This window comes from Lissotriton vulgaris, chromosome 1_1, assembly GCF_964263255.1.
Source record: "Lissotriton vulgaris chromosome 1_1, aLisVul1.2, whole genome shotgun sequence".
NCBI lineage: Eukaryota > Metazoa > Chordata > Amphibia > Caudata > Salamandridae > Lissotriton > Lissotriton vulgaris.
The window spans coordinates 798338330-798350820 of NC_141685.1; the positions used below are offsets into that span (position 1 = coordinate 798338330).

General features: G+C 49.5%; 1 protein-coding gene across 1 annotated transcript in view; it reads right to left on the reverse strand.

Annotated features, from left to right (window-relative positions):
- PAPPA2 (pappalysin 2) overlaps positions 1–12262 on the reverse strand; it is an 853188-nt gene extending 840926 nt beyond the window's left edge. Inside the window, exon 1 of the mRNA XM_086956586.1 lies at positions 9887–12262. Within this exon, the coding sequence (XP_086812712.1) occupies positions 9887–10664 (778 nt within the window). The 5' untranslated portion in view covers positions 10665–12262. The remainder of the gene's footprint in view (positions 1–9886) is intronic.
- Between the last annotated feature and the right edge of the window lie 229 nt (positions 12263–12491).

Genomic DNA, 12491 nt, shown 5'->3' on the forward strand with positions numbered 1-12491 from the left:
GTAATTAAAGAAAAGATCTTTATAGCATATGTATACACATATCTATGTGAAAGCACCCTGTACTCGAACATGTTAATGTAAAGGGGGAGGAGGAGGAGGAGGAAGAGAGAGAGACAGAAAGAGAGAGAGGTAGAGAGAACATATATATATAGATAGATATATACACATATATATGTATATATATATACATATATATATATATATATTCACTCGAACTTCCCGCAAAGCGAAGGAATGACAAGCCGCACCAGCCGGGTAAGCTTACAAGTTTTCTTTATTGGGCACAAAGAAATATATATATATATATACCCAAAACACTCGGGGTTAGAGGAGGTAGTTTCTCGATTTGGGAACATTTTAAATAAACTGAGCCAAGTGGTGAATCTCACAGCACAGGTTTCTCACAAATCAGTGAAAATTCCAGAGGTTCTGAGTGGTCTACTCCAATACTCTCTTTACCCATATTTGTCAATCTCTCTCTTTGCCCATATTTGGCACCACGTTATTTTTAGTTCTGCTAGGATGGCATTAATAAGTGCATATATGACCCTGATACCAGTCACTCAGGGAAGAAGCAAGCTGAGAGCCCCAGTATGTGCACTGACTTCTTCCTTGCAGGCCAGCAAGTATGCATGAACACAGAAAAATACATTGCATATGTTCCTGAGCAAACTGTGGTATTGTGTGTTTCTTTCATTACTCCTGGGAGGGTGCAAAGGTATTTATCTCCCTAACATCCCCCAGGGTGTTGAGGCTCAATCTTCCCGAGAAAATATTAAAAGGCGTTATGATAAAATAATACATTTTAAATGACAATGTCCCGACAAATGGCTAGAGGGCATTATGTATAGCAGGCAGTTAAAAAAAGTCAGTTGTGCAGTGTAACATGGCCCATCCTTCTTTGGTATGCATAGTGCAACTTTCTTCACTTCATTTTTCTATCCTGCATCTTCTGTGTAGATTCTCTGCCAACCTTAAAAAACAGTTGGCTGAAAAATAAAACTTAAATATTGTAGTTCTTTCCTTCAGGAATCCTTTCCCACAAAAACAAAAATGAAAAAGTGCCTAAGAAAACTCTACTATCTGTTTTTAAAGGAGGCCTAACAGAACCCTCAGATTTCACAGGTGAGTAGCTCAGCCAATCGGCTGTTTATCTTTCCATTGTAGAGCTTGCAGCCAAACGAGATCACAAAACTACAAATCCCAGAATACAGATTAAAAATCTGGACAATGCTACTCATTTATGGGCCTCAGAAACGTCCGGGCTTTAGTTTCACCTTTTTCCTTTGCCAGGGGTTCTGGTCTGGCTCGGCTAACTTGCACTCCTAGGACTTTATGGTTTGGGTACAGAAACCTCGGCATAGAAATTGAAACCCTTTCTACCGACCTCAGTAAGACCTTAAGTGGTAAGGGGTATTATTATGAGCAGATTAGACTCCTGCAATGCCCTACTTTTAGGAGCACCAACTTACTTGATGAAAAAACTGCAAAGAATGCAGAACATGGCAGCTAAGCTTGCATTAATTAGACAACGCAGTGCATCAGCCTCAATTGCCTTAAAAGATCTTCATTGGCTACCGATAGAGCAAAGTTCAATTTAAGGCACTGTGTATTGTCTACAGAGCAATACACAAAATGGGGCCTAAACCCCATACAGAGGAAATTTCAATGGTACTGCCCAGCTAAAAGTCTACGGTCCTCCTCAGTCAATCTGGTTTGTAACCCCCGCATCAATAGAGCCCGATTAGGTGGTAGGTCTTTTAGTTTTGCCGCATCTCGTCTTTGGAATTCCTTACCAATCGAGCTGAGACAAATGAACATTCTACCATGATTCAGGAAGGAGTTGAAAACTAGACTCTTTCCTAGAGATTAATTCCTAGATACCTTTCAATTCAGTCACACACAGTGTCTTTTTTTGGTAATCCCAGCCCCAGGATACCCGTTGGGTGGCAGCCACGTTTTAAAAGTATCTCATACAATACAATACAGTGCACTGTTTGTTTTTTAAGTGCTGGACTTTCCTGTGCTGTCATCAGGTGTGTTGTCTAATTGGTTGAAATGCAACAAATCAAGACTACGACTCCCAGAACATACTAGGTTCTCGGAGAAAGCACAGGACTTAAAAGATGATATCCTGATGTGGCAATCCCGCCTGTGCAATGCAGGCAGCAGGATCAGAAGAGGGCTCTGGGCCAGCACTTCAATACCCTGCAGAGCACTTTAACATGACCACCCACAGAAAGAGATGGTGAGAGAGAGAGGGGGGTAGAGAGTGGGGAAAGCAAAGCAGGTGCTACATAGACACAGTGTGTGTGTCCTCGACATATCTGCTTACTCTCCATTTTTGCAGGACAGTTCCCTGATTATTAACCCATAATGTTTGCCGTTGCGTGTGTTCTTTTAACTATCTTTCCTGTAGTAACCCTTACTGTGCCCCACCAACTCCTTTTCTTTACAACCCTGGCCTGTTTACCATCCTCACCCTAAGGCTTGCTTATTTTCTACTCATGCCCCTTCGGTTCACCCTGTAGTGCTTTGAAATGGATTTAGGGCAGTGTAGGCACGGCACAAGCAACCAACGAGGAAAAGCATTGAGGTCCATCTTGCGCTTACCTATTCTTTCCCTCAGGCTTGCAGTTCTCACAAATTTGGAAAGTTTGTGCGTGAGTAACTCATGCAATCCAGGTTCAGCCTTGCTTTCTCTGATTTATGGCTCTCATTGTAAAACAGGTAAAGAGGATTACAAGTCCCAGAATGCAATGCAAAAAACCTGGATTGGATGGGCTACTCGCGAAGGGACCTGGGAAAAATAGGAGGTCTGTGCTCATTGCTTTCCCTCTGCCCATTCCCTCATGTTCCTCTTTCGTGCTTTGAAGCTTGAAACTTAAAGGAGACAAAACAGAGGTACTCCTGTTTACAGAGGCGGACTCTATTTGGAACGGCACTTGGTGGCTGAACACTTTGGATTTGGTTCTGAGCCCCAAGAAAGCAAATATGAATGTATGACCTGAGTCACAAAGGTAAACTTACACTTTTGTGTAAGTTTACGATTATTTTCAATTCACAAAGCAATCTTTGCCTATCTTTTTATGTGTGGCATCTCTGCCGGAAGTGAGGAAACATTGCAGTCGTAAAGATACTACACGTAAAATTGTTCAGTGACTTTCAAAAAATCGTAAACTTACACAAAAGTGTGAGTTTACCTTTGTGAATCAGGCCCTGAGGCTTCTTCGTTAATGAGTCAACTTCTATGAAAGATCCAGCAAATGCAGTGTGTGGGAGCTGCCTTGGAATCATGTGGTCACTTTGCAGGATTTACAGTGGAATTCCTAACCATCACCGTAAAATCATAATTTGAGCACTTATTACAAGTCGGCTTGATTACGGGAATGCCCTATATGCCGAAATGCCTGATTATCTCCTTACACCACTGCAAAGTATTCAAAATGTAGTTGCTTGTATGATTTGTAATTTTTCCAACAGAGCCTCTGTAAGAACCCTTAAGGGTAAAGTCCCTTTGCTGGCTTCCTACAGGTGAGAGAGCTATTTTTACTTTGCTCTGCCATGTGCACTGGACAGGGTCGGACTAGCAGTAGCGGGGATCGGGTGGTTCCCCAGGAGGCTGGATTGGAGCGGTGAGGGGGTTTTGCGACTGTGCTGCAATATCGGCCCCCCAGTAACAAAAGCAGTAGTGCTTGGGTATGGTGTTGTTTAGTAGCAGTGCTTCACAGGGGAGGGTGGGCTCTGGCGGCCCTTCTTACTTGCGATGGCTGTTTTGGGCTCCCAGTCCGGCCCTGGCACCAGGGAGGTTTACAATACAGGTGCAAATATCTTCAGGAATAAAGTCTGTTTCTACTAACCCTCTGAAGGGCTCAGGTAAGCCAATCAGCCAGAACTGACAGACGATCCCTTACCTATTTGGCAGCCATCCACTGAAACGACCTTCCATGAAAACTGAGTTTGACGCATAAACTCAGGGCTTTAAGTGGAATGAAAAAACGGGGGCCTCTCTCAAGGAGGCGTGGCCGAAGTAATTAAGGGCGTGACTTAAAAACACATAAGCTAAAAATCTGTGCTTAGCATAGTGTGCTGCCCAATGGGTATTTTGCTGCTTCTGTCATTGCATCGAGATGCATGATACAAGTAACATCATACCTACAAGTCAAGACTATTGGCTTTGTCGTGGTTGTTAGTTGCATAAGGTAAATAAGCAGCAACTATGGTTTGCTGTATATAATATTTTGAAACGTCTTCCACTTAAAGTTTTGGTGACACCAGGACGATGTTGCTGATCCTGCTTTCAAAAAGAGAAGGGAAATCCTGAGAGAAAATTACTCTCTATAAATTATTTCCCTTCCCCCACAACGGTCACCTGGCATGACGTCATGTCGTAACTTTCCACTAGTGAGAAGTGAGCAGTGTGAGCACGCACACATCCATGTGCCTGCTGTCACTGACTGCAGTCCGGAAAAAACTGCACGCCTGTGCAAGGGCACAAAACAGAGCCGATAGGGACCCATCTCGAGGCCCCCGTTTAAAAAATGGCGGTGCTCAGCACCGGCAGGACTCGGCTCACTTAAAGCCCTGCATAAATTTACCGCTTTTCGGAACTCACTGAGAGCATGGTTTTTCTCTGACTAGTGGTGTGTCTCTTCTTTACATGTTCTACCCCCGTTCCCTACTTTTGTTTAGTTTGGTGTTTTCTTGGTCTTGAATTTGTCTATCGTTTGGATATCCCTTTGGGGATGAGTGTGAGCTTTAGAAAATGTCTAAATAAATATGAAAATATTAACAAGGATAGCGTAAGTGTTACATAAAACCCAACATGACATGCCATTTCGCCACATGGAGATGGCGCCCTTGGGCATCAAGGCTGCATACAGAAATACAGCTCAGTGGGATGAGCCCCTGGCGCAGAGGAGTCGGCGAGTACCCTGCAGGTCTTAAATTACAATCCGGGCTGGACTAGCCAAGCGTTCCATCCTTCACTGGTGAAAAAATGTAGTGAGTATTTATGGCGCCTGTTATTACAGTGGCAAATCAGGTATGTCGTCATAAAAGGCTTTATTAAAATAACCACGTGTAACAGTGGTTTCTTCATCAACATCAGAAGTCTGAAAGGGCTGTCAGCACTGAACGCACTTGAACTTGTGACCTCCGGCTCACTGCACATTTCAGGAGCATGCATGAAACTCACTGAGCCACTTTGCTGACCATTAGCCAATGTTGTATTACCGTTCTTGCGGTTGCCATCACAAGCAGCAGGCGGACTGTGAGCCAAGCAGCTGCCAGCAGGAACAATTCATAACAGATGCAAATAACTTGAAAATACTCCTGGGGTCAAAAATTCACATGTGAAGTTTTGGAGCGAGAAAGGAAGAAAAGGGGAAGAGTCTGCACTTTTTAGTGTCTAAGGAAGCTTACTTGGTTAATGCGCCTGCAGCAGAGATCTGCACAGCATGAATTTCTCGATTCGAATCGAATCCTTTCTCAGACTGGTTTACAGTATCATCCTGTTAAAGTTATTGGATTGAGAATAAATGCGGGATTTCCCAGTGTATTTCCCATTATAAATATAGGTCCACAGATCCCAGCATGCCTAGAGCGGCTAGCTTAAACACCACGACAAACTTTAAACTGTGAGTTCAGTTCGAGCCCGCAGCTGGCTTGGTACGTTTAATTGAACTACGCGTTCCGATGTTGTACAGCTCAAAACTGTGGAAGTCTGTGTGATGTAGTCTCCCACCTGCTGACGTTGTTTATGCAATGGCTCTGGTGGATGAAAGGTCATTTCTACGACTGAGTACCTGACTGACCCACGCATTTACTTTCAGTGCTGCGTGGTGGCCAGGAGTACTATGCATTGTGGGACCTGTTATTTTGAATTATTCTATTAACAGCGTGGGCCTGGAATTCCTGGCATGCAAAACGATGTAACCTATAAGATAGACCTGAGCTTAATTCACGGGTGGGAAAACTGCCAGTGGACAGCTTGTACATTTCACCTTAAAAGCATGTTCTCGTTGGGCAAAGACCTTGGCACATGCTCTGCGGACAAGACGGCTCAGTGAGCTAATTTTACGATTGCGTCTTTTAGGTACAGTCACCACACCACTGTGTGGAGCAGGCCCGTCCAGTTGGCTGAAGACGGCTGGAATGCCAGAAACCGGTCCTCGGAAGCTTGTTTCCGGTCCAGGGAAGGCATGGCTTGGCAGTTGGGCTGGACTGTTCCCATGAGGCACAGGGTCAGACTGATTTGCATATGGCCACGTCTGAACTGTGGTGGTGTGGAGTGAAAAACAACGATGGATTTAGGCCCAGATCTCTGTACTGGGGTGAATGTATGACATTGTTCTGCATTCTCTGGCGTTAAACAGGGACCCCCTGAATGAAATCAGATTCCTGGATCAGGGCTAAACAATGGATAGAAAAATATCCAGGCAAAAACAATGTAGACAGCTGGCAACAAAATAGTGTACCCAATATGGACACAAGTAAAAGAAATATTTTTTAAACTCAATACATGTAAGTATACATATCTATCTGTATCGTCTCTTGAAAAGTCTAGAAATGAATTAGTGTTTAGTATCGGTCCTAGCGGGTGGGCCAGGCCCACCCAGACATGAAAATGGCCCACCCAACCATGAGCCTGGCCCTAGCAGTGACGTCTTGAAGGCCAGTAGTAAATGGCCACTTTCATTTAAAACGTTCTTCTGAAGGTTGTTTTTCTTCCTCAGAGTTGCGTGATTGGTTTATCCTGATTCGCCTTTCCTGGCCCCGCAGCTGCTTATCACATCGGCTGTGACAATGAACCAGCAGGTAAGAGAATGTGTGGCTATTTGTTCTTCTTTTTAAAATCAAGGAAGGCCCCCTCTGGGACGCTGTCTCCCCCCAGACATGAATGGCCACCAATGAGGTGCCCTAATTTCACCGCCTGAGATGACCCAACGCGGTATAATTTAATTTGATGAAGGGCACTGTTGGAGAGTGACAATGAGGGAATCCGAGGAGGTGGGGCTTTGGAGCGATGAGGGGCACTGTGGAGGATGGCAGTGAGGGAGTCCAAGGAGGTCACGAGGGGGAGGGGCTACAGAGAGATGAGGGGCACTGGCGGAGGGTGGCAGTGAGGGAGTCCCAGGAGGAGGTCATGAGGGGGAGGGGCTATGGAGAGATGAGGGGCACTGGCGGAGGGTGGCAGTGAGGGAGTCCGAGGAGGTCATGAGGGGGAGGGGCTACAGAGAGATGAGGGACACTGGCGGAGGGTGGCAGTGAGGGAGTCCGAGGAGGTCATGAGGGGGAGGGGCTATGGAGAGATGAGGGGCACTGGCGGAGGGTGGCAGTGAGGGAGTCTGAGGAGGTCATGAGGGGGAGGGGCTATGGAGAGATGAGGGGCACTGGCGGAGGGTGGCAGTGAGGGAGTCCGAGGAGGTCATGAGGGAGAGGGGCTACAGAGAGATGAGGGGCACTGGCGGAGGGTGGCAGTGAGGGAGTCCGAGGAGGTCATGAGGGGGAGGGGCTATGGAGAGATGAGGGGCACTGGCGGAGGGTGGCAGTGAGGGAGTCTGAGGAGGTCATGAGGGGGAGGGGCTATGGAGAGATGAGGGGCACAGGGGGAGGGTGGCAGTGAGAGAGTCCGAGGAGGAGGTCATGAGGGGGAGGGGCTATGGAGAGATGAGGGGGACTGGCAGAGGGGAGCAGTGAGGGAGTCTCAGGAGGAGGCCATGAGGGGGAGGGGCTATGGAGAGATGAGGGGCACTGGCGGAGGGTGGCAGTAAGGGAGTCCGAGGAGGTCATGAGGGGGAGGGGCTACAGAGAGATGAGGGGCACTGGCGGAGGGTGGCAGTGAGGGAGTCCCAGGAGGAGGTCATGAGGGGGAGGGGCTATGGAGAGATGAGGGGCACAGGCGGAGGGTGGCAGTGAGGGAGTCCGAGGAGGCCATGAGGGGGAGGGACTATGGAGAGATGAGGGGCACTGGCGGAGGGTGGCAGTGAGGGAGTCTGAGGAGGTCATGAGGGGGAGGGGCTACAGAGAGATGAGGGGCACTGGCGGAGGGTGGCAGTGAGGGAGTCCCAGGAGGAGGTCATGAGGGGGAGGGGCTATGGAGAGATGAGGGGCACTGGCAGAGGGGAGCAGTGAGGGAGTCTCAGGAGGAGGTCATGATGGGGAGGGGCTATGGAGAGATGAGGGGCACTGGCGCAGGGTGGCAGTGAGGAAGTCCGAGGAGGTCATTAGGGGGAGGGGCTATGGAGAGATGAGGGGCCTTGGCGGAGGGTGGCAGTGAGGGAGTCCGAGGAGGAGGTCATGAGGGAGAGCCTGAAAAGTGTCACTTGCCTAAAACTTCCACCTCAGAAACTACATTCAAATTCAACCTTTCCTTCTAGAATCCCGCTCTGGGATTGCTCTTTATATATTTGCTTCAATTTGCTTACCTAGGACTGCATCTTCTAAAATACAGAATTCTAGAAGTTCTCAAATAAAAGCCTTTTACTGGACCAAGATAAGCCTGATAACTCAGTGTCAGCAGGTGTCGCCGGGAGGTCACGAGTGCAAAACAAGTCTCTACTCAGATATTCGACCCTATAAATGTGAAAAAGTGAGTAGAATTAGTGTGAGTAATGGCAACACCTTTCATATTGCTTAGAAACGCTAAAACGGTGTCATGAAGTTCTCTATAAAATCAATGCCCTGTTGTTTTTATTACTCGGTTATTTGTAGTGCATAGGTGTCCTGGCAGCTGAAGTCCGTTACTGGTTAACCCTTTGAATTTAATGGAAGCAAGAGACATGAGCTGGTCTAATCGTTCCTTCACCACTTCAACACGCTGAGTGATCTTGGGCGAATCACTTTATTATCCGTTTTCTTTATTCCTCAGTTGGAAGTAACAAGGATTGTATTTATAGTAAGGAGTTCAATCCATCAGTTGGGGGTGCATATGGATAGTCCACAGGTTTTAGCGCCAACCTCCCACCCTAACACAAAAAAAAGATGCTGGGGAGACCGTATCATGAGTGCGACTCAGACATGCAGCCCTGGCCTTTCTGGGCCACTGAAGATGTCCCACCTCGGGTACATCAGACTTTAAGCAGCTGATATGAGCCAGACATCGTATGCATTTATGGCTCTGGACTCGAGCGCGCTACAACCCCCACCGCCTCAAGGCGCTTTGCACGAGTTTGCTTTCACTCAGAAACGACCTGGGAATCGTGCATGCTCGTTGTCTCGGGCGCTGCCGATGTCTAGGGTCGTGCTGCGCTCTAAGAAATAGCTGTGTCCTCTTCTCATCATGTTATCGACCCCTGAAAGAGGGGAGGCTCGCCCAGCACACCAGCATTACCACAGGTGGCCTTTATGTAGCGCATACATCGATGCCAACTGATCTCATGCCTCGAGGGTGGCGTGCAGCAGTCTTAGATTTTCAGCCAACAGAACTTACTCGCCTCTGTGATAAGCATGTTTAGCAGTGATGCGTGAAAAAAAACACAAGACTGTCGAATAGTAAATGACAACCCTGCACGCACATTGTGGGGGCCGGTGCAGTACAACATCGCTTTATTGCTCTAAAACAACTTGGCCTCCCAGGCTAGACGATCTTTAGGCAGCCTCTGGGATCAAGTAACTAATAATTCAGGGCATTCTGGGAGAAGTGGCATTGTCTCACAATAAACCAATCAGATTAAAGTACCAGGTTACAGTAGTTTGTGAAAGGAAAGCTCAGGATTTGGAGCATGCTTTCCTGGAGACATAAAATAAATTGGCCCCAAGGTACATTGTGTTTGCGGTGTTAGGGATAGACTAGAGTTATGTGTGACAAGGGGGTGGGGTGAGGGGGGGGCATTATTCTGAGGAGGGACATAGCCTGACTTGGACGTGTTGATACAAGCCTTACCTGCAATGACGGCAGGGTTGCCTTGCCCTCCTTCCGGCTTTACCCAGACTTCCACGGTGAACTCCTTTCTGGGCAGCTTCCTGTCCAGCACTTCCGGCCTCACCACTAGCACTTCCTCTCGGTTTCTGGAAAAGTAAAGAGCTGCCACCTCTTTACGGGCTGCATGTGAAGGGCCGGGCAGTGGCTCGTCCCACTCTTTAGGCCCGTGCCCAGGGTGCTGGTGCCAGGGGTGGAATACCTCAATGTGATCGTTGGCATGTGCCTCGGCATGCCTTGGCCGCCTCCCGCCATTTCCACCGTTCTCGAGGCCGGCCTGGCCAATGCCGCGGCCCAGTTTGCTGTGAGGACTGTGCTTGCTTCCTCGTCTGCCGTGGCCGTGCCGACTTGTTGCAGATGCGCCGTCCCCGCCAGCAGGAGACCACATGGCCGGAGCATTTCTCGTGACTCTCCTCAGACCCTGGCTGGGAGCGTTTCCCACTAGAGACCCCTCTGTGGATGGCTGTCTCTGTAACCCCGTTGCATCTCCCTTCATGAGACCCCCAAGGGTCGACGGGGGGCTTCTAGGGTAAACTCCGAAAGGCTGGTGCTGGGGGGCCTGGGGAGGTCGACGGTTTCCGCCCCCCAGGCGGCAGCGTTCCCCCTCCTTGGGCAGCAGGTTCCGGTCTGCCCTCATCACCAGTGCCCGCTTGTGTTGCACCACGGGGCTGAGCTTGGCAGCTCTGGTTGCCCACAGCGCGAGGACTGCCGTCACCAATAACAAGAGGCGTGTGTGCGGCATGGCATGAGCTGTGTGGTTGATGCTTGTGGACAAGTGTGATGCCAACCGCTACAAAGACTTGGGACGTCTTTCCCAGTCACTTCAGCGGCAAATATCCAGTGTTCAGTGGGCACGCCACCGCGTAAAAGTTGTGTTGCCTCTTATTTCCTTCTGCCCGTTTATTCTTCCTTTGAAATCCTTTTGCTCCTTCACTTTGAGTAACACAAAGTCTTCTCTTTCTTCTAGGCGCTATTCTCGCTCCGTCTCCCACCTGTGCGCTATCCTCGTCGTAGCGCTTGACCCAGTGGTTATAAACCGAAGCAGCAGGCTTCAAGACGCTTGGCGTTATCCTAGTGATGGAAACGAGCTGGCAAAGGCATCCAAGGATGCTTGACCTGCCCTCTGGAACACCTGATGGGTGCAACCTGAATCTGGGCGCAGCGACGCTGCTGTGGGAAGTCCAATAGGTGGATGGGGTGTGGCCACAGGCGCACTTAATGTTTAGTCTGGGATGTCAAACCTGTAGAAACGGTCTAATGAGGCACACACATACCTAGTGTATAGTTCCTTCAGAATGACTAACTGGCTGACACTGGTGAAGAGGGCACATCTGCACTCAGCGCGAGCTCTCCCATGTCCAGGCTGGTGACCGGGGTGCAGGAAGCTTTGCTACTTCGCCCAACAGCCAATCCCTCATTCCATGTTCCTCCTGTAATGCCCAGTGGGTTCAGGGTTTGAAGGGACGGCAGAATCACTTGACCTTCCGTTCGGGATGTCCTAAGTCTCCAATTTGGCGAAGAAGACACAGGTTTACATAAAGTGCCCTTACCTGGGTACTCGTAATAACCCCTTGCTGATGCCTAAAGGGCCCACGCTGGCTTCGGCGGAGCAGGTGCTCTCAGTGACCACCTTCTGATGTGAAGAGGCTTTCGTCCATTCGTGATGCCCACGGAGCCGAGCAGGTGGAGGGGAAACAGGGCCACTTGCCGCTCCCTCAGCGATGTCCAACTGGATCAAGCTGGCAAAGGCAGTGCAGCCGTGCTCGGCTGGTCTTCTGTAACCCGTAACAGGTGAAAGTTGGTGAAAAGGCTGCAGACACGCTCAACGTCCAACCTCTGGCACCCAGTGGGTGAGCGCTGGCCAGGTGGGGCGCACGCACAGACTTGCTTTCCTTCCCGCTAGAACCAGAGGGTCGCAGCTACCAAAGGGGGCGCAGAAGGCCTCTACTCCTCTTCTGGGGCACCATGCACCTCGAAAACGCTCCCGGACTGGGAAAAACTTTCCAATAGAGGGAGCGCCTTACACGAACCAAGACCGTTCTCTCTTCATCCCTGAGTGCCAATAGGACCTTCTTGTAGGCGCTTTATTTGCTGTAGTGCTTTACCACCCTCTGGAGGGGTGCCCAGCAGGTGCCAAGTCCAAAAAGAGTGAAGCCGAGTGTTACTGTCCAGCTCTGGTTTTCTGCCCCCTCTGAAGCTCACCTGGCGCGCCTCGGAGTGACTTCCCTCGACAGGTGGTGGGAGCGGAGGGGCGCTCCTTCCAAGCCCGACTGTCCGAGATTGCGGAGGGAAGAAAGAGGAGCGAGGTGAGGACGAGGTGCAGCCGCGGTCCCAGCCTCCCCCTCCTCTGGCCGCTGGTGCTCAGTGCGGTGCCTCGATCTTCAGAGGATGGAGGGAGCGCGGGCCCCAGCCCTCCCCACCTTCTCCTCTCCGTCCCCTCCCTCTGACATTATCCCCCCTCCCCCTCAGCACTCTGGAGACAGGTTGAGCTTCTGGAAGCCCGGAGTACATGTCTCCTCACTCTCCTATTGTCTCGCCCCCCCCCCCGGTGACTACACCTCTCTTTGTC